Genomic DNA, 27,805 nt, shown 5'->3' on the forward strand with positions numbered 1-27,805 from the left:
CGATTTATGATTCAGCATTCATAACCCCCCCCCCCCCCCCCCCCCCCCCCGTTAAAAAAAAAATAAACCGTCCCACCCACTTTTTAAAACAAAGTTACGCCACTGAGTGTATAGAGTCCTACAGCTCTGAGATCCACAAAGACCCAGTAAAACATCCACATGTGAAATAATATGCATGAAATAGCTTTTGTTTTTAACTGCAAGATTTTAGATGAAACATTTTATAATAATTTAAGATCTTATATAATGTCATGACAAATTTTTTCACATAATTAGAAAAAAACGTTTTGCATGTCACACTACTAATATAATGTCTATAGCTCTAGTGCAAATTTGTATGTTTAAGAGTTTATGCTTGATAATCATATACCCAGAATGCTACATTTGTATTTTAAATGTGTCAAAGATAGGCAATTCAACCCTGAAAACTGCTACATGCCCTGCCAAGACGTGATTACACAAACAGACAATCTGAACCTCATATATTTGATGCACAACCTTGATCTCTGGGATCTTTTCAAGCCCACATGCTCTCTGGCATCCTAATATAGATCAGTATTTGTCCCTGAACTCATGACTGGTCAACCAGTGCTGAATCACCAATATCATGAATAGAAAATCCAACTCTTAATAAATGTCGTAATGAAATCAGCCATTTCCTGTTGGGGTCCACCTGATCCCCTTCTTATGCTCCTTCCACCTACACAGCAGCAGTGCCTTGAACGTGACCCGGAAGTGCTTGTTACAGAGCGCGTAGCAGAGAGGGTTGACTGTGCTGTTGACGTAGCAGAGCCAGTATCCCAGCTGCCACAGCCCCTCAGGAACACAGTCGTCACAGAAAGTGGACACTAGAACCATGATGTTATAGGGTGTCCATGTCACAATGAAAGCCAGGAGAATGGCACTGAGGGTCCGGGCCGCTTTCTTCTCCCTGATCAGACACGAGGTCCGGGCTTTCCGGCCCTGCTGGCCTGTGGTCAGTGATAGAGCAGAAGGTTGAGCAGCACTTGTGGTTATAGGACGCACAGACGAATTAAGCGAAATCTGACTGCCTGACTGACAGCTCCGCATGGATTGATTATTGACTGCAGTCTTATCCATTCGAGCAAGTGGAATGTATTTGTTACTGTCGTCTGTTCTTGGAGAAATGTGGTCCGTGTCCATCTGTGGATGGCTGTATGTGGTATATGAGTTGGACGTCTCGTCCCTCTCCCTTCGTTTCTTCCACCACGCTGCTGTTTGATGGGTGATGGTGGGACAGATGGTCCTTTGTCCCTTCCTGTGCTGCTTCTGGTCTGTTTGTGGTCTCACATCCTCAACACTGCGAGAATTGCTTTGACAAGATCTCTGGGAGACAAAAAATATTGACAAATAAAAATTAACATCTTTGCTCTTTCATCTATATAAATGTCATTTATTAGTTCACTTAAATTGGAATGATTTTAACAAAGTTTATTTAAAACCTAATGAAATCCAAATGAGTATTTTTTGTGTCTTCAAGTCGACTTCAAGTCGATCTGTATGCTAATGTGCTTTCAAAAAACTGACAAATGACACATTTATCAGAAATAAAAATATGAAATTTATAACCTATTTTTTAAAAGGAAAATGGACCAAAAGGATTATTTTATACACACAGGGTTCAGTCATTTTCTGTCCAGTGAAAGCTCTCTAGAATGATAAATCTAAAAAACTTTTCGGGGGGAATCAATATTTGATGAAATACTTGAACTTAAAAAACTTAAACAAAAAATATATATGTTGCCCTGGGAGGTTAAGGTTTACTAAAATTACTGAAAATATACAAATTAAAATTAACTAAAAATATTAATAAATACTATAATAGCCTACTACATAAATATTACTAAAATAACACTGGCTCAGACTAGCAATAGCATGTAGCACATCATGACTGGTTGTTGTATTTTAAGTTACTCTAAAACTTGTACCTTATTTCTTTCATAATCAGAATTTTTCTCTGTATTATTGCTTGAATTGGTCATAAATGTATTGGTTTTCCCATTCTTTTGTACAAGTCTTTTGTATAATCTCTATAACTAACAAAAGCCTGTTCCTTACATCATCCTCCAGGAAGTGATGTCATTTTAGGTAGAAAAACAATGGCACAAACATTAGTAAGGCTGCATCTGAATTCTTCCTTACTATAGGCGAAAAATGCTGGTAGGTCACAATGATAATGACTTATTCATTTGTCTCCTTGTTTTAGGTAAATCACGACCATGTTTTAACAAATCATTCCCTCATTTTAGTTAAATCAAATAGTACACTCAAGGGAACAAATTAATCAAATGTGACCACAAATTAATAATTTGTCGTTAAGATTTTTTTTAATTAGTAGCCACAATATCTGTTTTTACTCTCGCATGTCATGTGCAGGGCTTCGTACCTACTCAAATTTTAAATAATGGACAACCCTTTTAATGTAAAACTCACCTGAGATGCGTTTCCAGTGCGTCCTCCCTGTGATGCTATCAGTCCAGCGAGCTGCTGAGAGCGTTTCTCTGTCTCACGATACACCCGCCAGTACAACGCAACCATAACACTTACTGGCAGGTAAAATGCAGCGATGGCTGTTCCAAATGTGATCACAGGCTGAGACAGGAACTGGATTGAGCACTGGAATTCTGGAACGGTCCGTTCACCCACTATATACTGCCAGAACAAAATGGCTGGAGCCCAAAGCACAAAGGAGACGGTCCATGCTAGAGTAATCAGCACTGCAGCTCTTCTGGGTGTTCTAGTGGCTCGATAGGTCAGAGGTCGCATGACAGAGAGGTAGCGGTCGAAACTAATGGCCAGGAGGTTCATAACAGAGGCATTGCTTGCCACATAATCCACAGCCAACCACACATCACAGGCTAGGTTTCCTAAAGTCCACTGGCCAATCAGGATGTAGGTAGTGTATAGGTTCATAGAGATGGCGCCCAAAATGAAGTCAGCCACGGCCAAGCTTAAGAGAAAGTAGTTGCTCACTGTCCTCAGGAGTGGGTTGACCCGAAAAGAGATCATGACCAGGACGTTGCCTATGATGGTGATGAGGGAGAGTGGAATGGTTATGAGAGTGATCATTGCTGTCCTCCAGTTGACTGGACCAGAGACCGATGCGTCTGTCCCATTGAGTAAACTGGAGAGATTCAGAGCGAATGTGGTCACGTTCATCATGAACTGAAGATGGCTGGAAAGATGAGATTATCTTTGTCCTTTAAAAGTCTGATGCCTGCTTTGTATTGCATCTTTTGGGGATTCCTGATGTTTGATTACTCTGTGAAGACAAATAGGACATTTCAAACTCTAAATTGTTAATATTGCAGGTTGAATGAAGGCATATATGTATTATAATACATGTTTAATTCATACAAACTCTGAATTAAAAAATTAGTTGAAAGTGTACATCAAAGAGGAAACCGTCTCAGGTTACATGTAACCCGGTTCCCTGAGAAGGGAACGAGATGCTGCGTCATGGCATTGACCCTATGGGAACGCTTTAACATGAGCCGGTGTCTGAAGCATGTGTCAAAACAAGTCAATTGGCCAAGCTTTATGGATGTCGTGACTTGACATAGTGCGTGACCGAGTTCATTAATAGACACCTGAATCATCATCATACGTACGTAACTAGGGAGGGGTATCTAGAACCGGATACATTTTAGAAACTAGCTCCAAATTTCCAAGAACTGGTGATTCGATAAGAAATGTGCATTTCGATTGCACTTATCGATTCCCTTGTGCGTAGTTTAATGTGATTTTAAACCATTCAAGCGCAAGAAGACTCATGCGCTGTTTTCTGTGCTGCGCACACATCCAAAACGTGCGCACAGAAAGCCACCTCTCATACCGAATAGTGTTGCTCGATACTGAACTGAGTTCTCTTCTGCATCTTTTTGCACTTGAACGGACAAATACACTCAAAAATGTCAACATATTCTCGTAAACACAGTCCGTTATGTCTTAAGCAAGGGGGTAATCCAGCACCCGGAAAGCGTACCTTCTATGGGGGCATCCATTGGTTAACAAGTCATCACCTGCTGTTAGCATTCCATTGAGTCCTATTCATTTTGGCGTCACTTTGACAGCGAATAACTTTACATCTGAGGCATTTAAAGACTCCATTTGTCCATTGTTTATTTCTAAAGAAACACGACAATGTATAAAAGGCTCCATTACCTTCTATCTTACACTATGGCCACAACGTAGAAGCAGTTTTTGTAAAAATAGGCTAACGATTGCGTCATAACCACGCGACTCTCTGTCGCACAGGAGAGAAATTACCGTATAGACAGGAGGAGAAGCTCAAGGGCAATCGGGGGGACGTGGAGGCATAAAGTCTGATAAAGTCAAGGGAGAAGCCCATAGAGAGTCAGAAAGTTGCTCCTGGTCCTAGCTCATGGACAGCTCCTACTCACGCTCTCCGTCTCTGCAAGTTTCGGAAGGGAATGATTCAGATTTCTCTTGGCACAGCTACTAAGAAGTCTTACAACTGTCAGACAGGTTTGCTCACGTCACATCTATGTCGTCAAGCTCAGTTTGAGTCTGCGCAGTACGCTCAGCCATCAGGAAGAGAGTGCTTCTAATTGACTTCACTTGTCTCTGTTGAAGTCTATGGGGTCGCTGTGTCCATTTCTTTTACTGTCTATGTTCTTAAGTGAACGTAAACAGTTGACAAAGAAAACGCATGTGTAACAGTAGGTTCGTGCAGCTCTTAAAGTTACAGCAGCAGAATATTCCCTAAAAATTTGTTGTAAATCAAACAACAAAAGACAAAAAGAAAATTCACTTGCTGTTCTAGACTGAATAACTTTTGTAACTATATTTGTAATGTAGCCTATATTTTATGCATAAAGTCCAGCATATTTTACATTTGATTACAGTTTCTTTACCCGAATACCTGAAAATCTTAAAACACTGTTCATTTAAATCATATCTTTGTTCAGTTTTATTTATTTGTGCGATTGCTAATTTGTTTATTTGTTCTTTTTTAATTACTGAGTGTACTTGTCTTTAATAATGCTTGAAATTTATATTAGGCTAGTTGTTTTTGCTATGGTATTTTTAAACCATAGGCAAAAGTTCCTTGGGTCTGTGTTCTTTAGCCTGTTGATTAATGTTGCATAATGTTGCATAATGAAATGTTTTGCAGTAAGACTTAGAATAAATGTGAATATCTACAGGTTTTTTACCTAAACTCTGTCACTATGTCATGGCTGTGTATAAGCACAGAACACTATTGAGCGCAACTCAACTTGGATCAGCCCTGAAGTACATGAGATTCTGCGGTTGAATCCGCATCTAAACTGTAAAACTCAATACTCCTAGTGTATTGAGCCCTGACCCCTATAGGTGAGGCAATACCATGCACCTCATAGTAAAGGGTGAGAGTATCCGTAATCCAGTGTGAAATTTGTTGCTTGGTGACCACATTACCTCTGTTTTACTAGACAAAAGCAAATGAACAGGTGAGAGCGGTGGCCTAAGCGGTGGACATAGATCCTCAAGGCAAGACCGGACATAATAGACGCAAGCTTTCCTGCAACGGCGTCTCAAGAAAGCCTGCAAAAAAACTGGCTGACCAGTTGAAGAAGGAACTTTTGGTGCAATATGGCTCTGACATCACCCTGAGCAAAATCCAAGCAGGATAATGCAACTGACAAGGCCTGATACCCTTTTAAGTGTCGTCAAGGCTAGTAATACAGCTACTTTTCTGGAACCGACTCTAAGGGCTCAAATGGGGCTTCTGTCAGGGCTCCTAGGACCAATGGCAAGTCCCAGAAGGGAACTCACGACCGGCAGATAGGCCTCAGCAGTCTGACACAGCTCAAGCACTGAGACACCAAAGGATGTCTCCCTACCGAGGCTCCATCAAAAGGTGAGTAGTTAGCAAAGATAATGGCCACATACACCTTATAGCCAGAGCCATCCCCACTGTGAAATCCCTTGTGCTTGAGATAGGTGATCCCTCCCATAGGAGTCCATCCAGGAGAGATACTGGGTCCGCACACATTTCAGTCCCCCCAAAAAATATCAAAATTAATTTTAATACAGAACTTAAAAACATGCTCATCAACCAAGTTTGATTGGTCATTATGACTGCAACAATAAAATACACATACACACACAAAAAAACATCCACCATGACCGTTAATAAGAATGGTAAACTCTGATTAGTTACAAAAGCAAAGGAGTATTTGTTCATGTTAGCCTGTTTATTGATGGCCGGCCTGAAACACACGCCAGTCAGCCCTGCAAAGTCAATATCATCATCCTGAAATCAACCCTCCATGTGTATTTAATTTACTTGTGCTGTAGCAACAGAAAGCATAACACAGTATGTAGCTGTATACTGCAAACACACAGTGTACTGTAAGTCACTGTATATATGCATCTGCTAAATGAGACTAAACTCTTTGTTATTTAACCCATCAATTAAAAAAAGTTACACATAGGTATTAGTGGACAAAAAACTGTCATAAAAATTTGAAGCTTGGGAGCACAGACTTAAGTTTGGTCTCATTTTAAAGAAGACCATTGGCAGATTATTGCTTAAGTAAAAGAATAAAAATAAGTAAAAAAAAAAAAAAAAAAAAGTTATATAGGTTTAAGTTTATGAAAATTATTTTATATAAAACATATATTTTATGAAACAAGCTGAACTCTAAAACGGCTAAAAAAAATCAAAGCCATAAATCTAAATAAGTTGTGTTCCAAATTTGAGGTTAAAAAAGGAGCTTTCGGTTAGATTTTGTTTGGGCACAATAACAGATTTTCCCCATTGGATGCCAGCAAAACTCTGGTGCACACAGTGATTGGATTTGTTATTTGCAGTTGAGTTTTTCTCTCTTAATATTACAGTACAAGCACACACATGCACACACACATATTTTATTTATAACACACATACCAACCACACTCTGACATCCATACCAACACACCCATACCCGTTGCATAATTTATCCAATTGGCTCTATATGCAGAAGCAGAAAACAGGAATAAAGTGAGTATTTGCTTTATAGGCCAAACCTGAAAAAATGGCACCATCTGGTAAAAAATAGTACTAATTATTTTTTTTAAGCCTTGCCAACAGAATGAAAGCCTCTTAACAAAGATTGCATCATTTTATCGTTAAATAGCCCAGGGATTAAAAATTTCAGTTTTAACGGGTTTCAATGGGGACGTTTTTGTCCAAAAGGAGCTGAGAGGAAGTATTTTGGGTACCTAGATAGATTTTTTTAAAGCAAATGGGGGTACAATAGTAAAATTCCAATAAAAATACACACCCATGCCAAATTTTATGCAGTTAGCATTAACACAGGCAAAGTGAAAAAACAAAAGTGAAAAAGACAAAAATGTTCATATGCACAAGGGTTTAACCTTAAATGTTTTTACAGGACCATAAGTTAAGTGAAGTTAGCAGTGAATTGAATGAATGTCAAAGCAATTGGCTTCTGGGGTTACTACAGAACACCATTAATATAGTTACTGTCACTTGCAATAATAAAAAAAAAGACTTTAAGTCCTTGACAAACATCACTTTCTAGTCCACGGATGCAGATCCTTCTTCTGAATGCAGTAGTTAACCCCGTTGGACAGGTTCCTCTGAATGAAAAATCATCACTCACAAAATGTGATGCTCACTCCACCCTCAGCAATGAAGAACATAGAGATCAATCAAACAAGTGTGGAAAATGGGTCAGCGTAGCCCACTATGTCTTGTTTTCATCAATTACAATTATTTTTACTAAAATGAACTTCCACATTTATTCCAAAATCTTTAAAAGTGTAATTGTAATAAGATAGCTAGTCATTCTAGTCTCTTCTTAATCCACATGTTTCCCAAAGCCATCGCCAGCCTTATTGGAACAACTAACTGCTAAATTGTACATGCTCATGGCTTTTTTTCGGTCCCATATGCAGTAGAAGTAAGTAGTAGCAGCAAACACACTGTGAGATTATCATGGTAAATTTCTGGGGTATCTCTAAATCAACTCCCTAGCTCCCGAGCTTGTGAATCATTATATCGTGTACATGAGTCCAGGCACTGGTAAGGACCCTGGTTCACAACACATTGGGGCAGTGATTACTCAATTTTAAACATATTGTTCTAGCCTAGAAATCTAGACGCACCCTAGCGGCAGCAAAATGTATTTCACAGCCATGGAGGGGGGTCTAGCAACTCTCAATAGACCTTCTAGCTGCAAAAACCTAAATTGGGTCAGGCCAATCACGTCGTGTATAGAGTAGGCGGGGGCGGGCTTAACATATGACGACAGAGTTGCGATGGCTGCCACTTGAAAACAAAGAATGGCGGCTGCTGATGGAGAACAACGGTCTTTCGAATCGGCTTTGGCCGCGACTCTGGAGGACTTGGAGTTAAGTTTTTCTTTGAGAAAAGAGCAAAGAACGGCACTTAAGTCATTCTTAAAAAAAGGAAGATGTGTTCGTCGTTTTGCCGGCCAGATATGGCAAAAGTTGAATCTATCAACTAAGCTCCGCTGTTGGGAAAACGCTCTGGTTGGGTGAAGCGCTGTCCTATTGCGTGCAGAGGGAATTTGAAAGACAGCCGTTTATCCCGCCCCTCGGATTAAACAGCGTATATGGTGAGTTTCCAGACCTAACATCTTGATGTAGGTCTGGCTTGCCAGGCTAATATTGTTCTGTTACATATCATTACAACATTACAGCCCTATATTAATCATAAATGATTACTAGATGTGTTAACAACCTGTCTAGTGTATCAGACGTAGGCCAGTAAGAGCTGTGTGTGTAAACCTCACTCCTCTGGCCTCAAGAGGCATGCTGATGCTAGCGATAGCAGTGATTAGCACCATGCTAGCAACCAAAGTTCTAATGCTGCTCGGAGCGGGTCAAGTAGAACCGGTTACATTTGGTGCCGTGACCCGGATGGGAGTGAGGTTTAGGGGTGTGAATGCATGTAAATCGAATCCCACGCTGAAGGGGTCGAGTAGGACTGGTTACACTAGCGATGTGTATTTATGCTGACTTAATAAAAAAAGAATTTAAGAAAAAACTGTTTTGTCTTTTTAAATCTTCTATCTCATATCATTGAATTTATTGAGATGGCTCAGTATGGGAGCGTAGTGGGCATTAATTCTCCCTGGTTTTTGCAGTGTATTGTGGGATTTTTTAGGGAGCGAACGTTCCAGTTCACTGGAAGGATTTTGCGATTGAGACAGCCCTTAAAATGGCTGAGTGATTGAGACGCATCCTAGGACAAGGGTTGGGAACCACTGCAGTAGTACTTTCAGATGCACTGTCTTACAGGGATTGCAGAAGAATAAGGCGCAACAAGAAAGTAACACTCTTACTTCAACATTAAAATCAACAACAAAAAATAAACATCATGTAATGTTAATCTAAAGTCATTTTTGCTTATTAGTATTGTCATTATGAATAGCCTACATAAAGTAGCCAATATTTGTAGTATTTCATGACCTGCCAGAACTGACGTATATCATTACCTAAAGGTTTTGAGGCAAAACTCATATGTTTGTTTAACAGTGGTTTTTCATGTTTTAAACTAGGTCCATTTTAAATGATTTGAATATTTTTTTTCCCCTCTGAACTGAAAATCCAATATTAATATGTTTTGCTGTAGCGGGTGAACACAGAAAAACCACACTGACATAAATTCAGACAAGGTTAAATTTTAACTGAAAGATCGAGATGTGTTCTCAGTATTTTTCAAAGATGTCAAGTTGGGGAAACATTAACTTTCACATTTTTTCTTCATAATTGGGTTTTAGTGTTGAAATTTCGCTGAAAAAAATGTTTGTTCAAGAACATGTGATTAACCTTAAAATAAATGATTAATTCTAATTAAATAAATGTAGCCTACACACACAGTCAAAAAGTAAAATTCACGTAATTTCGAGTACCTAAAAAAAACATACAATGCCTACAAAGACTTATACCTATAAGACTTTGTATTTTCAACTTGTAAAAATGCATCTTTTGATAAGCAATTTTAATCTAAAACAAAATATGGTAACAAATACTTATTTCTAAATTTCAGGGATTTTATATCACATGTTTCTGTAATGTAGCCTATTAATATACATTAAAATCCATCAAGCTCACCTGCAGTAGAGATGTTGAATCATCTGTTGTTCTCTATGTGTCTCTTGCTCTGAACTCTCCAGCACACAAATATTAACTGAGCTGAACAATCAGACGAACTCTGACGCTGGACATCTGCTGAGGAGGCTGAATCCAGTTAGCCTACCTATTCGTTTGTTGCTTACTGACACGTGGACCTTCCCTTTAAATGACGTGACGCTTCACACCCTGTGTGCAGAGACGAACCAGCACTGAGTGGGGGCCCCATGCAAAATTAATCAATGAGGCCCTTTTTATATATATATATGTATTTTATAAATGTTTTATATATAATTTTTTGTTAATATATATTCATTACCTAGAGATATTATTATGCTTATGTCTACTTTAACGTAGGCCTACACTCTGAGGCGGCTGAGAAACAGCACCGTGAATTCGGCTGAAGGCGCAATAAGCGGTTATTTGTGCATTGTGTTGTAGCCTAATGTCAACTTCAAAGCGCCATAACAAAATAATTCCACAGTAAAAACTGCTTAAAATTTGGATTTCGCTAGAGTAGTAGCTCTACTATAAAGGGATAATGTCCACATTAACTCACCATCTGAGGCTGACGAGAAACAGCGCCACGAAATGTGCAGAAAATGCAATAGGCGGCTCTTTGTGCATTGTGTAATGTGTCAAGTTCAAAGCTTCATAAAATAGTAATTCCACAGTAAAAACTGCCGAGAAACAGCGCTGCGAAATGGACAGAAATCCACTTATTTTGGTATAAAGGTAATTTTGCATCATTTTTATGATTTTTTATTATAAAAAATATTCAACAACTTCACTGTAATACACTGTATTATTGCCAAATTAAGTTCACACATCACTGTTGTCCTGATGTTATATGCTACTACAACACTTATATTGGGAATAAAATATTTTTGTATAATTGTTATTTTATGAAAAATAGGCCTATTCAATGACGTATAACTGTAATTCACTGCATTGTTGCCAAATTCAGTTCACACATCCCTACTGTCCAGATGGTTATATTACAACACTTATTTTTGGAAAAATATATTTTATTTATGATTCTCTCACGCCTTATTTATTATTGGATTTAATTAAAGGAGTAGCTTGACTATAATGTACATATGTCCACTTTAGCACAATTAAAAAACGGTAAATTAAAAAATATCGGTACAGTAAATTGTGCCAATATTTCGTTTTCCACTAGATCAATAGGCTATGTTCTATTAATCCCTTTAGTCGGATTTAACGCACTCATGATTTTATTTATTTTTTGTCATGCGAACCTCACATATTGTTCCGTTAATCGTCCTGAGAATTAAAATTGATGGAGCCACTTTACTGTCCCATGTGCAGATAACATTGTTTCTACACTCTACATTTGTTCTTTTCTCAATTGCCAACAGCAGGGGGCACTAAATAACAAGAAATGCCGTCTGGTCACGTTGGGTAGTCTATATTTCAGTTCACTGCCTAATCTTTTATCAACAGGAAAAAAAAACTGTTATTGTATTGACTAGACAACACAACTGCTTTTTGTTTTGTTTGTTTGTTTGTTTGTTTGTTTGTTTGTTTGTTTGTTTGTTTGTTTGTTTGTTTGTTCCGAGTAGGCCAGGGTAGGCTATGTGACAGTAAATTAATCTTGCTTTCTGGAATACTCCCGTTTTGTCTGTTTGTTTGATTTTTACGAAGGTCAGCTTAAAACTTGGACATTGCTTGCGATGAAAGTAATCGATGAAAGATGTAAGAAAAAAAAATATTAGCCTACTTCTCTGTGGGTAAATTTAAAAAAAAATTCGAGCTGTAACTCGAAAAAAAATCTCCTATTTTATGCATATTGTAGATCATTGGTTGTCACATGTCTACATGAAGAGGGACAAAGGAAATCATTTAAAGTGCAAACCGTGTGTTTTAGGTTAACATCCTTGTTTATTTTGTCCTCAGAAGATAACTAAACAAACTAGATTAAAGGTTTGTCAAGACAAACTTTATGTTGGCTTGAGAAAGTAGTTAAAAAAAGTTTGAAGCAGTTTTGAGTCAACTTTTGTAGTTGCTATGTGACTGTTATCCTGGGTGTTTTTTTTAAGTTTTGCTAGGTGGTTACCAGGGTGTTGCTATGCAGTTGCTAAGGCCTACATCAGACTAAGGCTACGTTCACACTGCGGGGCTTAATGCTCAATTCCGATTTTTTGAAAAAATTAGGTTTTTTTGCAAGGCCGTTCACATTTCCAATTAAATGCGACCTTTTGTGATCTCCTGTGTGAACGTGAAATGACCCAGAAGTGACCCGCATGCGCAGAAGAGTACTCAACGGTCAACGACGTCACTTGTTGTTTGCGGAAGTAGCTAAGCTTTAACCAGAGCCCGTCTCTGCTTTAACTAACTATGATTCTCTCACTCACTCACACACACACACACACGAGCGCACGCAGCGACCGTTACACAAGAGCCAGACAGCAGCCGCTGACCTATCTAATATCAGATTCAGCACAAATAAGTTAACATAATGTATATATAATGGCCGTGGGCTTTTTTTTATTTTTTTTTATTAACGGGCTCGTCGAGGTCGACCCGTTCGGCAGATTTACCTCAGCTCGACGAATATGCAGTCCGTTTTCAAACTGACGACTACTTCAATGCAGAATTATGACGTTTTTCGCGTATCAATGACGGGCGGGTCGGATACATGCGACCTGGCCGTTCACACTGAAGTCGCATTTCAAAAGATCGGATACGTATCGGATTTGGGACCACATACCCAAGTGGCCTGGGTCACATTTGAAAAGATCGGATCTGTGTCGTTCTGACTGTCATGAAAAGATCAGATACAGGTCGCATAGGGGCAAAAAAATCGGAATTGGGTCGTTTCAGCCTGCAGTGTGAACGTAGCCTAAGCATCACGCCCTTCTGGAACTCAGGATGGAGCAAGAGGTGTGTTTCAGCTTGCTGCTGAGAGTCCTGGAGGATGCAAGTATTGTGCACATTGCTTGGCCAGGAGGGCCACCAAATTCATGGGAATTTACATATAAGCTGTTTTTTCCTCACTCTCGTTCTCTTCTTGTAGCCTATATTTTGAAGAAGAAATGAATATAATAGATAAATGTAAACATTGTTCTAAAAAGGGAAATGCACTTACAAACCATAAAACCGGACATAAAATGTAATATATATTTTCATGAAACGAGTTCAAGTCAACAATGGACTTCCACAAAAGCATATGGTGTGTGTTACTGTTGACTGAGCAAACTTATAATAAATAATGTTAACCATAACACTTTTTGCCATTAACTATAACATATATATTAATAATAACATTATTAAGAGTATAATAATAAAGGGAAACAGTATAATAAATATATTAAGAATTGAAATGTATAACTGTTGCTGGAGTAGTTATTCAACAAAAATATTTAATAAAGTTAGTCCTGTTATGCCACATCTGTCTAGATTTTGTTCAAGCTTTTTGTCACATAAAGTCCACTGAAGGCAAATAGAATGAAACCACGTGCAGTTTTATTGTAAAACACAAAATAAACCAAACCAAACAATGACTCAAAAGTTTATTTTGAGTTATTATTTGATATTATCTTGGGTTGGCAATTTTTTCATAAACACTTTTTATTATTCTGGTTTAAACTCTGTTCTTATCCTGGTAGAAATCAATAGTAAAAGTACTAAGTAGTCTAAATGTCAATAAATTTACACATAGCCTATCTTATGTGGAAGTCTCAGGAATAAAAAAAATATATATATTCTTCCAAACATTGCATCCGGTCTGAAAGCAATGATACGATGTCCTAGCTGAATTAATACATGTGTATTTCCATACATCTACACACTCTGTTTGTGCATCACACGTCATCAGCACATTTCATGAGGCTATGCAGAGTTGTGGCAAAAATGTCTCGGGTTACCTGTGTAACCCATGTTCTCTGAATAAGTAATGAGACGCTGCGTGGCGACTCAATGGGAAACACCCTTGTGCGCTGCTGATTGTCTGAACCCATATAGAATCACGCCAATTCATTGGCTGATGGCGCGGGCGCCTCCCCAGCAGAGCTACGTCACTCACTCTTAATACAGTGAATGCGCCGTCTGCTCCTCAGATTTTCCACCGAAGAAGCCCTCCTCCGCAGTGCGAAGAGCTTGGCAGTGAACGCAGCATCTCGTTCCCTATTCAGAGAACACAGGTAACCAGAGACGTTCTCTTTCATAGGTTCACTCAATGCTGATGACGCAATAGGAGCGAAATATCATATACGCCAAGCTAAGCGCTGCCAGATCTCACACAATGAGAGATCCTGTGAGGCTGCAAGCCCTCTACAGCCGCCCCAAAGCATACAAACAACTGAGACGACTTGCGCCACTGGCCAGAGCGGTCCACATACACTTTTAAAGCCGAACAGGGCAAAGCAAATGGAGTTTCTCCTCCTCTGCGGAGGAAAAAGGAGGAGGACAGAAAGAATGAAGCACTAACACTTGAGAGCGAAAGGACGTGGAAAAAAATTTGGGGACATATCCAGGCCTGGGTTGCAGAAACACCTTTACAAGACCTGGGGAAAACTCAATGCAAGGCTCATTGACAGAGAGAGCCTGCAGATCCCCAACACGCTTGAAAGTCAGAATCTGGTCAGGAGCTGACTCCAAAGGTTCAAAAGAAGGCTCCAATAAGTAAGGGTTAATGCCTGACGAGGTGTCCATTATCAGGTTTTAATGGACGACGGCGAGGCGTGAACCGTCCGACACGCAGCGGAGGACGGTTGCCTCCGCCGAAGTCCATTAATACCTGACAATGGACACCTCGAAGGGCATTAACCCGCTTATACCATGGTCACTTACGAAAGAAAGAAACATTTAATCAATTAATAATACTTTAATGTGTTTTAGAGTAAAAATCGTGAGGGTTTTTATTTATTAAGTCGAGCGCGCTATTTAATATCTCCCGTATACAGGCGTTGCCAAGCAACGTGGCCACAGCGACCCGACCGCAGCAGTTGATCAGTGAGTTTGAGCCAGCACAATCATTTAGAACTGTCATCAGGCAAATTGACGGGACGCCTTTCCTAGGTGTACATTATCACTTTTTAATGGACACCCTGCAGCCAATCAGAATCGAGTATTCACCCAGACCATGGTATAATAATAAACAACCGATAACACCCATTTGAGCACACTAACAGGACGTGCAGGCCTCAAGCGTCTAACTCCATGCATAAATGAAGAGACCAGATGGTGTCTACCTAAGGGGACCTTTTCTGACTCTAAACCCTCAAAGTAGTCTCAGCTGCTCCGGCCACAAACTTATCCTGCAGGAATTCAAGCACTGAACCAACCAGGCAGCTGACTGGGTCCACTGTACAAGTTGTACACCAAGCCTCACAGACCATCTAGAAGAAGGCGCACAAGCGTTATCATTGGTCTCACGGACATTAGCGGACAGACCAGAAGCCATTAGCAACCACCCCTGATCAGCCACAACCACAGTCTTTATATCTCGGGTGGAGGATGCCAAATCCTGTCATGGAGCTGAGACAACAGATCTCTCCTGATTGGAGTTTCCTACGGGGACCCTTCCACAAGGGAGCTCAGCTCCAAAAACCACGGCTGGGATGGCCAGAACAGGGCTACCAATAGGAGGTGAATTCTGCACTCCCTCACCCTACAAAGGACTGCAGGGATCAACTTGACCTGAGGGAATGCATATATTCTCAAATCCGTCCATGGAGGAGCAAAGGCATCTATCCCCAGAGGTGTCGGATGAGACAGGGAGAACCACAGGGGGCACTGAGTTGAGTTTTGCGACTCAAAGAGCCACCGTTTAGAGGTTCAGCATCCATTCCCCCGACCTGAGTTTCTGTGTCGACAGGAAGTCCGCTGAGGTTCAAGGCTCCTGGAAGGTGAACTGCTCTTCAGGGTGCGTGACCGCGAACCTCCCTGGCGATTTATGTGGGACACCACTGCCATGTTGTCCATCCTGAAAATAACATGACAACTCATCTGAGCCTGAAGGAAATGATCCAGAAACAGATAGACGGCTCGCAACTCTTGGCAGTTTATGTGCCAAGAAAGAAGCTCGCCCATCCAAACACCACAGGCCGGTCTGCCCTTGAAGACCACACCACAACCAGTCAGGGAAACGTCCATTGTCATAACCTGATGGCGGCAAACCATGCCCAACTTGACCCCTTGTAGCAAAAAGGGAGTGTCTTGAAAATGGTCCACTGAGAAGGTTTTTAGATGCTCTTCTGACCATTCAGCCTGAGACCAAGAGACTGGAAGTGGTGGAGAAGGAGGACTAACTCTCTGGATTGAGCCAGAATGAGCCAGTTCCCTAGGTAATTTAGTACACGGATGCCCTGGAGCCTCAAAGGGGCCAGAGCTGCATCCATGCACTTGGAGAACGTCCGCGGAGCCAAAGCCAGACCAAATGGAAGGACCTAATATTGGCACACCTTTCCCCCAAAGGTGAACCTGAAGAACCTGTACTGTGGAATGACCTGGATGTGGAAATAGGCATCCTTCAGGTCTGCGGTAACAAACCAGTCCCTTGCTCTGATCTGCGCCAGGATAGTTTTTAATGTCAGCATCTTTCCTTTGTAGAGGGAAAAATACAGACGACTACTTCTTTGGAACAAAGAAGTAGCGACTGTAAAAGCCACGGTTCAAGTCTTTAGGAGAAACCTCCTCTATTACTACCTTCAGGAGGAATGACTTCACTTCCTGCCGTAGAATAGAAGCTTCTAGGGCGCTTTTTGTAACAGTGGAATGAACCTCATCGAAGCAAGGAGGATTGGAGAGTGTATCCGAATTGGATTGTGCGTAGAACCCAGCGCAACACACCTGGCAGAAGCCTCCACGTTGGCAGGTGGTAAGACAAATGTTGCAAAGGAAAGAGCTCCGGTAGGGGACCAGCCTCTGGAGCTTCTGTGCGGCTGCCCGCAAGAGGCGGTTGGTACAGCGCTAAAGTTGCTGGAGGAGGGCCTGAGGCATCCTCTGATAGTGAAGATTAGCTCATAAGGGCTACTGAGGAGGTTTCTCTCACTCTGGGGTCTAAAGGCTGGAGCATCGGATGCGGGGAGAAAGCCAGATGCGTCTGCCATCGCGGGTGAAGCAGCTCGAGCGAGAAGAGGTGTTGAGGGTAGATAGCGTTTCCATCCTTCAATACAGGAGGATGGTGTTGGTAACCTATTACTCTGTATCCCAAAGCGTGCATGGCAGCGGGTATTACAGATTTTGATTCGAAGAGCATCTCGAGAGGGAAGCAGATTGTGTTTTAAAAGTACAGAATTTATCGAACATTGAACTGACCAATTCTCCAAACAAACCTGACTGGGAGAAAGGGGCATCCAGTAGGAAGACTTTCTCCTTTTCACAAATCTCAGTGAGTTTCCAACAGCCAACAAACCTGCCATCATGCGCCCAACGCGTGCAGTGTGCTTGGTCGCACACAATGGCAGGTCAGTAGCTCTGCGGAGCTCCTTGACCGCTTCCGGTGTCAGGCCCCGGCCTTGTCCATTTCCTTAAGGACGTCTGCTAAGTAGGCCTAAAGAATGGCCATGGTATGAATCGCCATGAAGCCTCCATGTAGGATTTGCCCACAAGGGGCGAAAGTGATCCTACGGGGCTTAGATGGGAGAAGTGTTTGGGAGAAGACGAAGGAAAGAAGAGCAGAAGAAGGCGAAAGGTGAGTGGCCAGCATGTCCTCTAGAATGCTAGTATAGCCCTGCTCCACAGAACCAACTAGGTTGGTGAAGTCAGAGGCCACCGCATTAGTCAGACAGGCAGAAAAAGGCTGCTTCCAGGGTCTTAGATCTCATAATGAAGATTGCTTAAAAATGGCAGCTTCCTTCTAATGGGGAGTGAATTAGATTGGTCACTCAAAATAGCTTGGAGAGGAGGACAATCGCGAGGCTTGACAGGCCTCTCAATGTTGAGCTTCTCAGGAGCGTGAGTTAGCATGTCCACAAGCTCAGTGTAGGCCGCAGAAGGCCGCACTTCCTGGCCGCTAGGCGGGAGAGTGCCGGCCACGGGCCCAACATCCCAAATCAAAGCCCAATCAAAGTAACAACTAAGTAGCACCGAAGGAAGCCGTAGTTAAAATAGGAAGCACCAAGGTTGTCCAAGATGGGATATTATGTAAAGACAATAACACCAAAAAAGAGTGGCAGTCATGAGTCATGACAGGAGTTCCAACGGATGTATCAGTTGAGGATATAGAGAGAAATATGTCTGGGGGAATCATTAATGAATGTTAACAGCTGAAATATGTCCAAAATAATTATGAGAAAGTGGATAGTCTTTCAATGATGACACAGTTTAATGAGGACAAGCAAACCCCCTAATACAGTATTTAGGTTTGTTAGTTTCATTGTCCATCCGTACGTCCTTCCTGTTTTGGCCATATGGCTGCGGTTTGTAAAGTTAAACAAAGATGTGCAAAATGCAGAGGTGAATATAATTACAGAAAATGTAGAAACAGAGTGTGTTGCAGATGTGGAGGGGCCCATAAATAGTGCTTGGTATAGTGGTTGCCAGGAAAGAGGCATAAAAAGTTAAAAATGTAAAAGTCTCAGAGGGCTTGACCAATGTGGCAGCAATCAAAAGTGTCCGGAAAGCATTACAGGTGGGAGAAATGCCTTTGGTAATCACATGGCAACAACTGAAATTGGTTTATTGGATATTAGTGAAAGGATGCAAGAACAGTCACCCTGTAAAAAATGTTCTTAAGAACTGCTGAGAATATGAATATTCACAATTAGCCGGTTTTGGATGTATGCTAATAATGAGGCACAAATAATGATTTTTCTTTGTTATTATGAAACCGACAGTGGCAGTATCAGCTTTACTTCCATGGTTATTCTCAATGCCATTGGTCGATTTGCACTTGCTGAGAGAAATAAATGATCATTAGAGGAGGATCTCAAAATATTTGTTGGTGGAACAATATTTAGATCAAGAGTTATCATTACAGCTGCAGCAGCTGCACTATACAGATAAAAGAATATCTAATCATTTATCTGTTTATTTATCAGAATTGATAGCAATTCAATTGGCCCTTCAATAGGTGGAAGAGGTTCATTAAAGTATGATTGGTGCTAATTCTTCATAAGTTTAAAAATGAAAAAACTGACTCAAGACAGGATATTTTCATAGAAACCCTTCAGATCCTGTTCAGAATTCAACATCTAGGAATTAAAGTCTACTTTTTGGGAATGTGGAGATTAAGGAAAACAAAATAGCTGCAATTGTGTTCAATTATTTACATCATATATTCCCTTTCCTTTCTGTGTCCACATCTCTTGCCATCTATTCTTAATTATAGCTTTTTGATTAACTCCTTCAGTTCGGCTTTCCCCAGAGGGACACTAACATTTACAAGACATGTATACGACTTAAAGAAGTAGGTATTGTGAGAGAAGTTTGAGGCAAAAGAAGGGATGACACAATAATTTCTCGACTTCATATTGGACACACAGCTTTGAATCAATCAATCAAACACAATCACTCAGATTGTTCAGCAAAAGTGAATAACCAGAAAGAGTTGAACGAGTTTTTCTAAAATGTGTTGGTTATAATAAAGAAAGATCTCAGCTCATAAAAGAGGTTGTATAAAAAGGTTAGTATTAAATAATTTATTGAACAATAATTCAAAAGTGACTGCAACTTTATTAGAATACCTAAAGAAAGTTTGATTATAGAGGAATTTAGTTTTTTCCTCTCTCATCAATGCTCCATCCTCCAGTATGTGGCGGAAATGCACCAAAACCTCTATTAAATTCAAAAGAAGAAGAAAATAAGCATGAATTGAAAACATGAAACAAGAACCAAAATCTAGACAGAAGTGACAATAAAATCTCTTTCAAAGATCTCTGAAATTACAAAGTTTTATATATAATGAGTTTTTAATTTTGAAAACGAGTATCTCAAACATGATAGCTTCTACACAAGAATTGTCAATAGAATAGAAAGCCTGAAAGTAAAAAATATTTGTAAGCAAGCAGGTTGCAGCAGAAATGGCACGGCTCAACAAAAATGAATAAACTTTAATTAATAAACTCAACAGGAAATCTATAATACACAATGTTAAACACAAATGGCAAGGAAAAACAAACAGACAGAACTACGGGTTTAAATACACAGACAGAGTAATCAATGTAAAACAGAACAGGTGTAGATCTAATTAACAACCAAGGAGACTAACTAGGAACACAGACAGGCAGGCAGACAGGGATCAAACACAATGACAATAAAACCAAACATAACCATTCTAATAATTCATATTCGAAATGGTTTATGAGTTGAATATCCATCAATTTTGTAACAAATTTTCTATCTACACTACCTTTCAAAAGTTTGGAGAAAGAAGTCTATTATGCTCACTCATTCATTTGATCAAAAATACTCAAAAAAAAAAAAAAAACAACCATGTCAACATTTATTTTTGAAAATTAAAATGCAATTTATTCCTGTGATGCAAAGCTGAATTTTCAGCATCATTACTCCAGTCTTCGATGTCACGTGATTTTCTTTTTACAGTGTATAGCATAAACCTAATTTTTTTAATAACATGTTTCATTTGTTTTTAAATAAGGCTTCATTTAGGGTCTAACCATTGGTGTTGGCACTCAGTTTCTTAGTTTCATGCCTCCATCTGAACCCATGCTAGACGCTGGAGGCTGTCACATGGACACCTACGGTATGACAGGTAATTTAGTAGAGTTAAACTCACATCCTGGGCAGCGATGAACCAGCAGCTGTTATGCTGGGCAGGACAGAACTGGAGTATCGCAGGGGGGGAAAAGCTCAGAAAAGCTATGGCCATAATCAGAGCTCCGCTGATAAAGAGGCATGCAACCCTGTCTTTCCTCCGATAAGACCCGGAAAAGCTGATTATTCTATCCCTGGTCTCTTTCTCGCATGCTCTCTCTCCCTCTCTCTGTCATTCTCCTTCCATTGTGGCCGGAGGACAAGGTCTGTTATTTTTAGAGATGTGCGTCCATGCTATCTGACTTGTTCTTTTCAACGCCTCTGAAGAGTGGGCCACTATTGTAACTGTGTGACCTTTCTCTTTACCTCTCAGTGGCCCCATATTTGACTTGAATTGACAGTCATCACGTATATGCATTCTATTACATTTCATCTGTAAATGCTGGCTCAGGTGGATGTGGTCGAGAGGGGGAATTGTGTTTACTTATATGTGTGGAGAGGCCAGAGAGATGCCCAAGGACAATATTAATCATTTGAAGTGGCAGCAAATGTGGATCTCCCAAGTCTTTGCATGCACAGCCATGCACCCTTACCTCTCTATGTCAAGCAAATTGTGCCATTCTGCACACTAAGCAGAGCACTTTTGTGTTGTCAATCATGGGTGACACCAGCCTTTACAAAAATAGTACACACCCACATAAACAAAATAAAAAAGAATCTGCTTTAAATTAAGTACAATCAACTTGATTGTTTAAGTCATTTCAACTTAAATACAATAAACTGATTAAAAACTTGTTTTCGCCTTAAATTATTACATCGTTTAAATTAATACAATTTTAGCTAACTGTGTGATTTGTAGGCTATATGTACATTACATCACTTAGACAGTTACCTCTGATAACAGATCACTTTAAACTGTGGACTCATGCATTTTCTGTAAAGCTGCTTTGAAACGATGTGTATTGTGAAAACCGCTATAAATGTGAATTTAATTTAATTGAAAATTGATCAACTTTTGATGAGTTAAAGCAATGTTACACATGTTGTCATAACTTATTGATTCTATTTTTTTTTTAGGGTGTATGATAACAAAACCATTTTGTGGGTGCATGGATGTATTAAATAGGCTAAAGCTTAGGTTAGGGTTCTTGACTCAAATATATTTATGCCAAAAAGGTTTTGTTTTAAATGATTGCTACATTCTTGTGATAATGTATGTTTGCGAGCTGTTTAATTCATTCAAATGAATCAAAATAATCAACGAATTAAAACAAATATAATTAATTAAGACTACTCTAAAAAATAATCACATGATGGGAACCACTAAAAGGTTGTATATGCCTGCCAGAAATTTTAAGGTTCTGTATGTTGAAATTAATATTAACCAAGATTAATAAATGCTGTAGAAGTATTGTTCATTATTCATGTTAACTAAGGTATAGTTAACTAATGTTTACCAATGAACATTGTATTAGTGTTACTGATAAAAGTTATATATATTTTTGTATAAGAGTGATATAGTTTTAACATGAATCTCAGCTGGTGTCGAACTGGATTGATCATCGCAATGACCACCAACTTCTAATCGGGTCAAAGCGTTTTACTCTGAAGACCTGTCAAATCAAATCACGTGATACGCTAAACAGAAGAATGTCCTCTAAAGACGTTTACAGCGCAAAGTACTGGTTCATGTCCTCACCGAAACACATAAGAAACATTGGTCTTTAAATATTATTATTATTATTATTATTTAAAAATATTTAGGGGCAAATTCAGGTTGATAGCCTATGGACACTTATCTCAAATTGTCTCTGGAAAAAGTGTCTCAATCAACCTGAATCCACCATATTTTGATTTATATGGATCAACCTTGAGTTTTTTAAAGAAAGTTAAAACGGTTACAATGAAAATTGATTTTAAAGTGTCTAAACTTAATTTTGTTTACCAAATTATAAATGATAAAAACAAAGCTGTGCATTTTTTTAAATCTATAATATGAATAATAATTCGTATAATAATAATAACACTAAAGTGCTTGAACGTAATTCGTAAACACGAATTTATTAATTACACCAAATGTTAATTATTATTAGTATTGTTGTTTTGTTAATATTTTAATTGACACAAACCAAATAATAATTGCATATTGAAAAGCCTTTATTATGTTCTTTCGAAAAGGTTACATATCAAACTTACACAGACAATAATGACAAAACCTTAATTCGAGTCGTATTCGTGCGGTAGGCTATGGCTACTTTCTTTTCTAAAAAATGCTAATAATAGCCTAATAGGTTTGTTCCTTGATGTCCTTTTATAAATTGGTTGCAGTCTACCATTGATCTATCCACGTCAAATTTTTATTAAAAGAAAGAAAGAAAGAAAGAAAGAAAGAAAGAAAGAAAGAAAGAAAGAAAGAAAGAAAGAAAGAAAGAAAGAAAGAAAGAAAGAAAGAAAGAAAGAAAGCTTGGTAACTTCGCACGAGCTTTATAGGCTTTATGGGCCTTATAATAGGCTACAATCTGGTGAAAATTATAAATTATATATTCCACGTGCATAATCTCATCATTTAACTCAAGTGCAAGCAAATTATTCAGACAGTTTTTAATACGGGAAATATTAAAGCCAATAAACGTTTCTTGTATCTGACAGAGCAAAATCCATCTCGGCCAGGATTCTGTCTATTCAAATAATCTTCAATTATGAAAATGTCGTTTGAGTGTAAATGTCCATAGAAATGACATGCAGGTAATGTCGGGTTTTTCTTCACCACGCTCGGATGCCGTGTAGTGAGGGAACCCCGCTGCTGGACTGAAAAGAAGCCTGGACGTTATTCAGATCTCCAAAGTTCATGTAGCTGCTGTTTGACTGCGAGGGCGGGATGCTGGACATGCTCGATGGATAGTTACATGAGTAGTTCGTGTTGCCTGGACTCGGGAAATTACTAAACGCAGGGTAGGTGTTGTAGGTGAAATGATTGATCCCCACATTATACGAGGTGTTATACGTGGACGTGTCTCCCAGGCACGGTTTCCCATCCCGAACCAGCACCGGCACCGAGATGCGTCTCGGCGGGGCGATGCCCACCATCTCCAGGGTCTGATCCTGACGCTGCCTCTTGCACTTATAGCGTCTGTTCTGGAACCAGATCTTCACCTGTGTGGAGGTGAGCTTGAGCACGCTGGCTAGATGATCTCTCTCAGGTGCAGAGAGGTACTTCTGCTGTTTAAAGCGTCGCTCCAGCTCGTACACCTGCGCTTGAGAGAAGAGAACACGAGGCTTCCTCCTCTTCCTCTGTTTGGGTCGATCCGCATCATCCAGCTTCAGATCTTCACTCGGATCTTCCTGGGAGCAGCTGATGTCTGAAAATAGTCGATCATTAATCAGAGTTTAACTGATAGAATTTAGTGGGACACACTGTAAATTTATCATTAGCCTATATATATAGGCTAACATATTTTTTTCCACACTGTGAAAAATTATGCCAACATATATTTTTACATTGCTTTAACTCATCAAAATAAGTTAAGCAGTTTTCAACCTTTTTTTAAGTTAAACAAGATTCAACTAATTTTTAAAGTCAGTTTAATGTAATTTAAGTTGAAATGACGTAGCATCCGAGTTGATTGTACTTAAATATTTAAGGCAGCATTTTTTTTATTAATCATTTATTGGCTACTTTATTATTATTATTAATATTGACTAAACAGTGCAGTGCCCTTTTTACTTTAAGCTGTAGCTGTTGAACCTCCTGGATTTAAAAAATAAAACAAACTTTTTCAATTGTATAGTGAGTTAAATTGTGTGCACTTCATGGCAGGCCTATACTTTTATTTATTTAACAGTAGACGTAGTATAATCATGAACTTTATTTTCTGGTGAAAAACGATTATTAATTTATAAAGCTGAATTAGCCTATTAGGTTATAATTGATTGCGACACGTGGAAACACTTTGGGAAACACTCAAATGTTTAAACAATTCAATATTATAAATTGTTTTTCCATTTGAGATTTTAAATAAACAGGAAACACATAGTTTCCGATAAATGTTCGACTACTCACCTTTTTTCTCTTTGTCTTCAAACGTGTCATCCGTCTTTGCGTCTTTAACATAGTCCATTTCTAAGAAACTCTTCCCATAAAAGGCAGCAGTGCCGAAGTTCTTGTTGCCTTTGTCGTCCTGCAGGTCTTCGCTGAAGAGAGAGGCTCCGGATGGCATTTCCATGAACTGCTCTTGTTTGAAAGTGGACAGCATGCAGGATGATGTCGGAATGAGGGCACCGTCCAGCCGCTGAGACATGTCCAGAGAGACCATGTCCTCCTGATTCTGCTCCAGGTTCAATATGTCCCGCACTGAGAAAGGAGTGGAAGTCATTTGGCTGGAAAACATTGCCATGGAGTGATGGTCCTCTTGGGCAGTCCGGTTGGCATTTATCAGGGGTGCCTAGTCGTTTAATGAATAGGGTTAATCTGCTGTGTTTAGAGGTCTTAGCACGTTCATCTTTCTAACAGACCCCTCATAACACACTTTCGGGGTGTAAGGTAAGTCTAAATGACGGCATAGGCTACTGTGGTGAGGCAGAGGGCGGGGTCAGCTGCGCGTACGGCATTTCACAGCTTTTTATTGGTCGATGAGGCATAATATTAAAATGACTTGTGGGATCTCCATACAAGTATGTGCATAAGAAACAATTTCCACCCATTTTAACAACTTTACTTACACAAACAAATTGCATCGCTGTTGTCTAATTTAGTTTTTTAATGGTCTTAATACTGATCACTTGTGTAGCCTGTTTTTATTAGCTACATAATTCACGCCGATTCAAAGTAGAGTCTGTCAGTTCTAAAGATTAATTTAAGTCATCCGTTTTAATTATAGGCTTAGCAACATATGAGGTGGCAAATCTGGAACTGACAAAGCGCAAGATTGCACTCTTGGTTTGTTTGTTTTCTTCTTAATTGCTTGATCCAGAGGAAACAACAGGCCAACAGAGGAGTTTTCTCCAAGGGATCACACACTGCCATTGCTGGAACCTGAAACCTGAAATGACAAACCCAACTGTCTGCCACTGAAAGATTCTGGTGCCACTGGGTTTGTTATCAAGACGTGATAACAGATGACAACAAACCAGAAACCCACCCACGCCGAACAGCCGCATGCAGCAGAAGAGCAACACATGTCCATTCATTGAAAATATATAGACCTGTGTGGCGGAAATTGGTATGAAATTGGTCCAAAGCAGACCTTTAACATCTGTGATTGATAGTGTGCTAACACTTTACACCGTGCATTTTACACATAGCAGGTCTACTGGTTTGCACATAAAATTAATTTAATGTATTGAGTTAATGAATTAATTGGGATATTAATTATATTCCTTTTACTTAGGCCTCTTTTAGATGCCAAAAACAGGTTACACTTTATTTTAAGGTGTCCGTGTTACTGCGTAATAATGCATTTGTGTAATAATAATTAATTCGCCTACATGAATTGGGGTTTGGTTTATGTTTAATTGCATGTAATTATGCATCATTTATAGTTATTACTAGCAACTTGTAACTACGTCACCTTAAAATAAAGTGTTAGCCTACCTTTAATTTTAATGGGTAACGCTTTATTTTAGTGTTGTTGCCCGATCTCATGAAAGTGCGTATATAGCACGAATGATAATATCTCGTATGATTTATACGCCAAAACGAGTTTTAGCGTAAATATGGTAGCCTACGCAGTTTTCGCGTGCATATGATACGCACTTTATGGCGCGTAATATGCACGCCCTCCTCACCCCTAATCCTACCCAAGGGGTTTGCAGTGCGTATCATTTATAAATTATAAGAGAATTATCATTCGTGCTATAGATACGCACTTTCACGAGATTGTGTTGTTGCCTTATTACACATTATATTAACAATAAATTCTGCATAATTACATGCAACAACCCTCAACCAAATCCTAATCCTACCCAAGTACATGTTGTTAATTAATATAACTAAGTAGCCTACTTAAATATACAATTATAGCCTACACTTTAACAATGGCACCTTAAAATAAAGTGTTTTAATGTAGCTATATTTCTTGTACTTTTTTTATTTTGGACATCGTAACACGTTTCACTATCCTATCATGTTTCTGTAATTTGTAGCCTATGAGTTTGTGTAATTCTTCACACACCAAAAATGATTACAAGATCCTCTATACTAATAGGCAATGAATATAATTGCGCTGCGAAACGAACACTAATCCAGGTTTTTTGCAACATCAGAAAGGAAGGACTATGCCGTTCCTCTGGATATTAGCCATGAGTTGTGCTTGTGTGCAGAGGAGACAGACAGTATTATCGTTTATTTGATCTCTAACGGTTAAATGGTGCCCGTGTCTGCACTATAGAGCTTCATGTTTATAGTTTTGCAGAAAATCTTTGTCTGAGTCTCGGACAGGCGTTTCTGATAAATGGACGCAAGCACTTTTCTCTATGAGCGAATCAACACTCCCTGCAATAATTGGTGAAATAAAGTAAACTGACTCCGCAGCTTATGGAAACTGCTTTATATCACGATGATTTATTTGGCATCTCCTCTGCTGCAGTTAGCGACAGTCCTCATGACGGATGGAGCTGAAAACTTGCAGATGTTTGCGAAGGTTTTTTTTTTCTGAGACAGGGGTTGCTTGAATTATTCGTCTTGTTTGATGCATTTCTGTTAAATATTATGACAGACTACACGGTCGAGAGAAGAAGAGGCACAAACTCCCACAACGCGACTGCATCTGAAGGTTTGTCTTTCAACAGCGCATTTGGAGCAGATAAAGAGTTGGATAACGTTCTTGAAAACTTCCTGTAGGCCGACCTGTTTAGGAAACGATGGGGCAGAGGGGTGAGATGGGTGTTATCTAAATGAGTCTGCTGCAGTGATGAAACCACAGACCTCTTCATCCCTGTCAATCACTTCCAAATTTAACACCTCCTGGAGGAAGTTCATGCCATAAGACCTCTG

General features: G+C 39.5%; 2 protein-coding genes across 2 annotated transcripts; both read right to left on the reverse strand.

The window, feature by feature from the left end:
• Positions 1-370: 370 nt before the first annotated feature.
• chrm1a (cholinergic receptor, muscarinic 1a) lies at positions 371-10,285 on the reverse strand. Its single transcript, XM_081383609.1, has 3 exons — positions 10,114-10,285; positions 2,455-3,283; positions 371-1,347 (listed from the first exon to the last, which is right to left on the reverse strand). Exons 2-3 carry the CDS (start codon positions 3,181-3,183, stop codon positions 649-651), a joined length of 1,428 nt encoding a protein of 475 aa, XP_081239735.1. The 5' UTR covers positions 3,184-3,283; positions 10,114-10,285; the 3' UTR covers positions 371-648.
• Positions 10,286-22,947: 12,662 nt separating this feature from the next.
• nkx2.5 (NK2 homeobox 5) lies at positions 22,948-25,883 on the reverse strand. The gene is made up of 2 exons (XM_081382331.1): positions 24,875-25,883; positions 22,948-24,173 (listed from the first exon to the last, which is right to left on the reverse strand). The coding sequence occupies exons 1-2, from the start codon at positions 25,206-25,208 to the stop codon at positions 23,578-23,580; spliced, it is 930 nt and encodes a 309-aa protein (XP_081238457.1). The 5' UTR covers positions 25,209-25,883; the 3' UTR covers positions 22,948-23,577.
• Positions 25,884-27,805: the final 1,922 nt, after the last annotated feature.

Source organism: Scardinius erythrophthalmus (assembly GCF_964197995.2).
Source record: "Scardinius erythrophthalmus genome assembly, chromosome: 13".
In the NCBI taxonomy this organism is placed as follows: Eukaryota; Metazoa; Chordata; class Actinopteri; order Cypriniformes; family Leuciscidae; genus Scardinius; species Scardinius erythrophthalmus.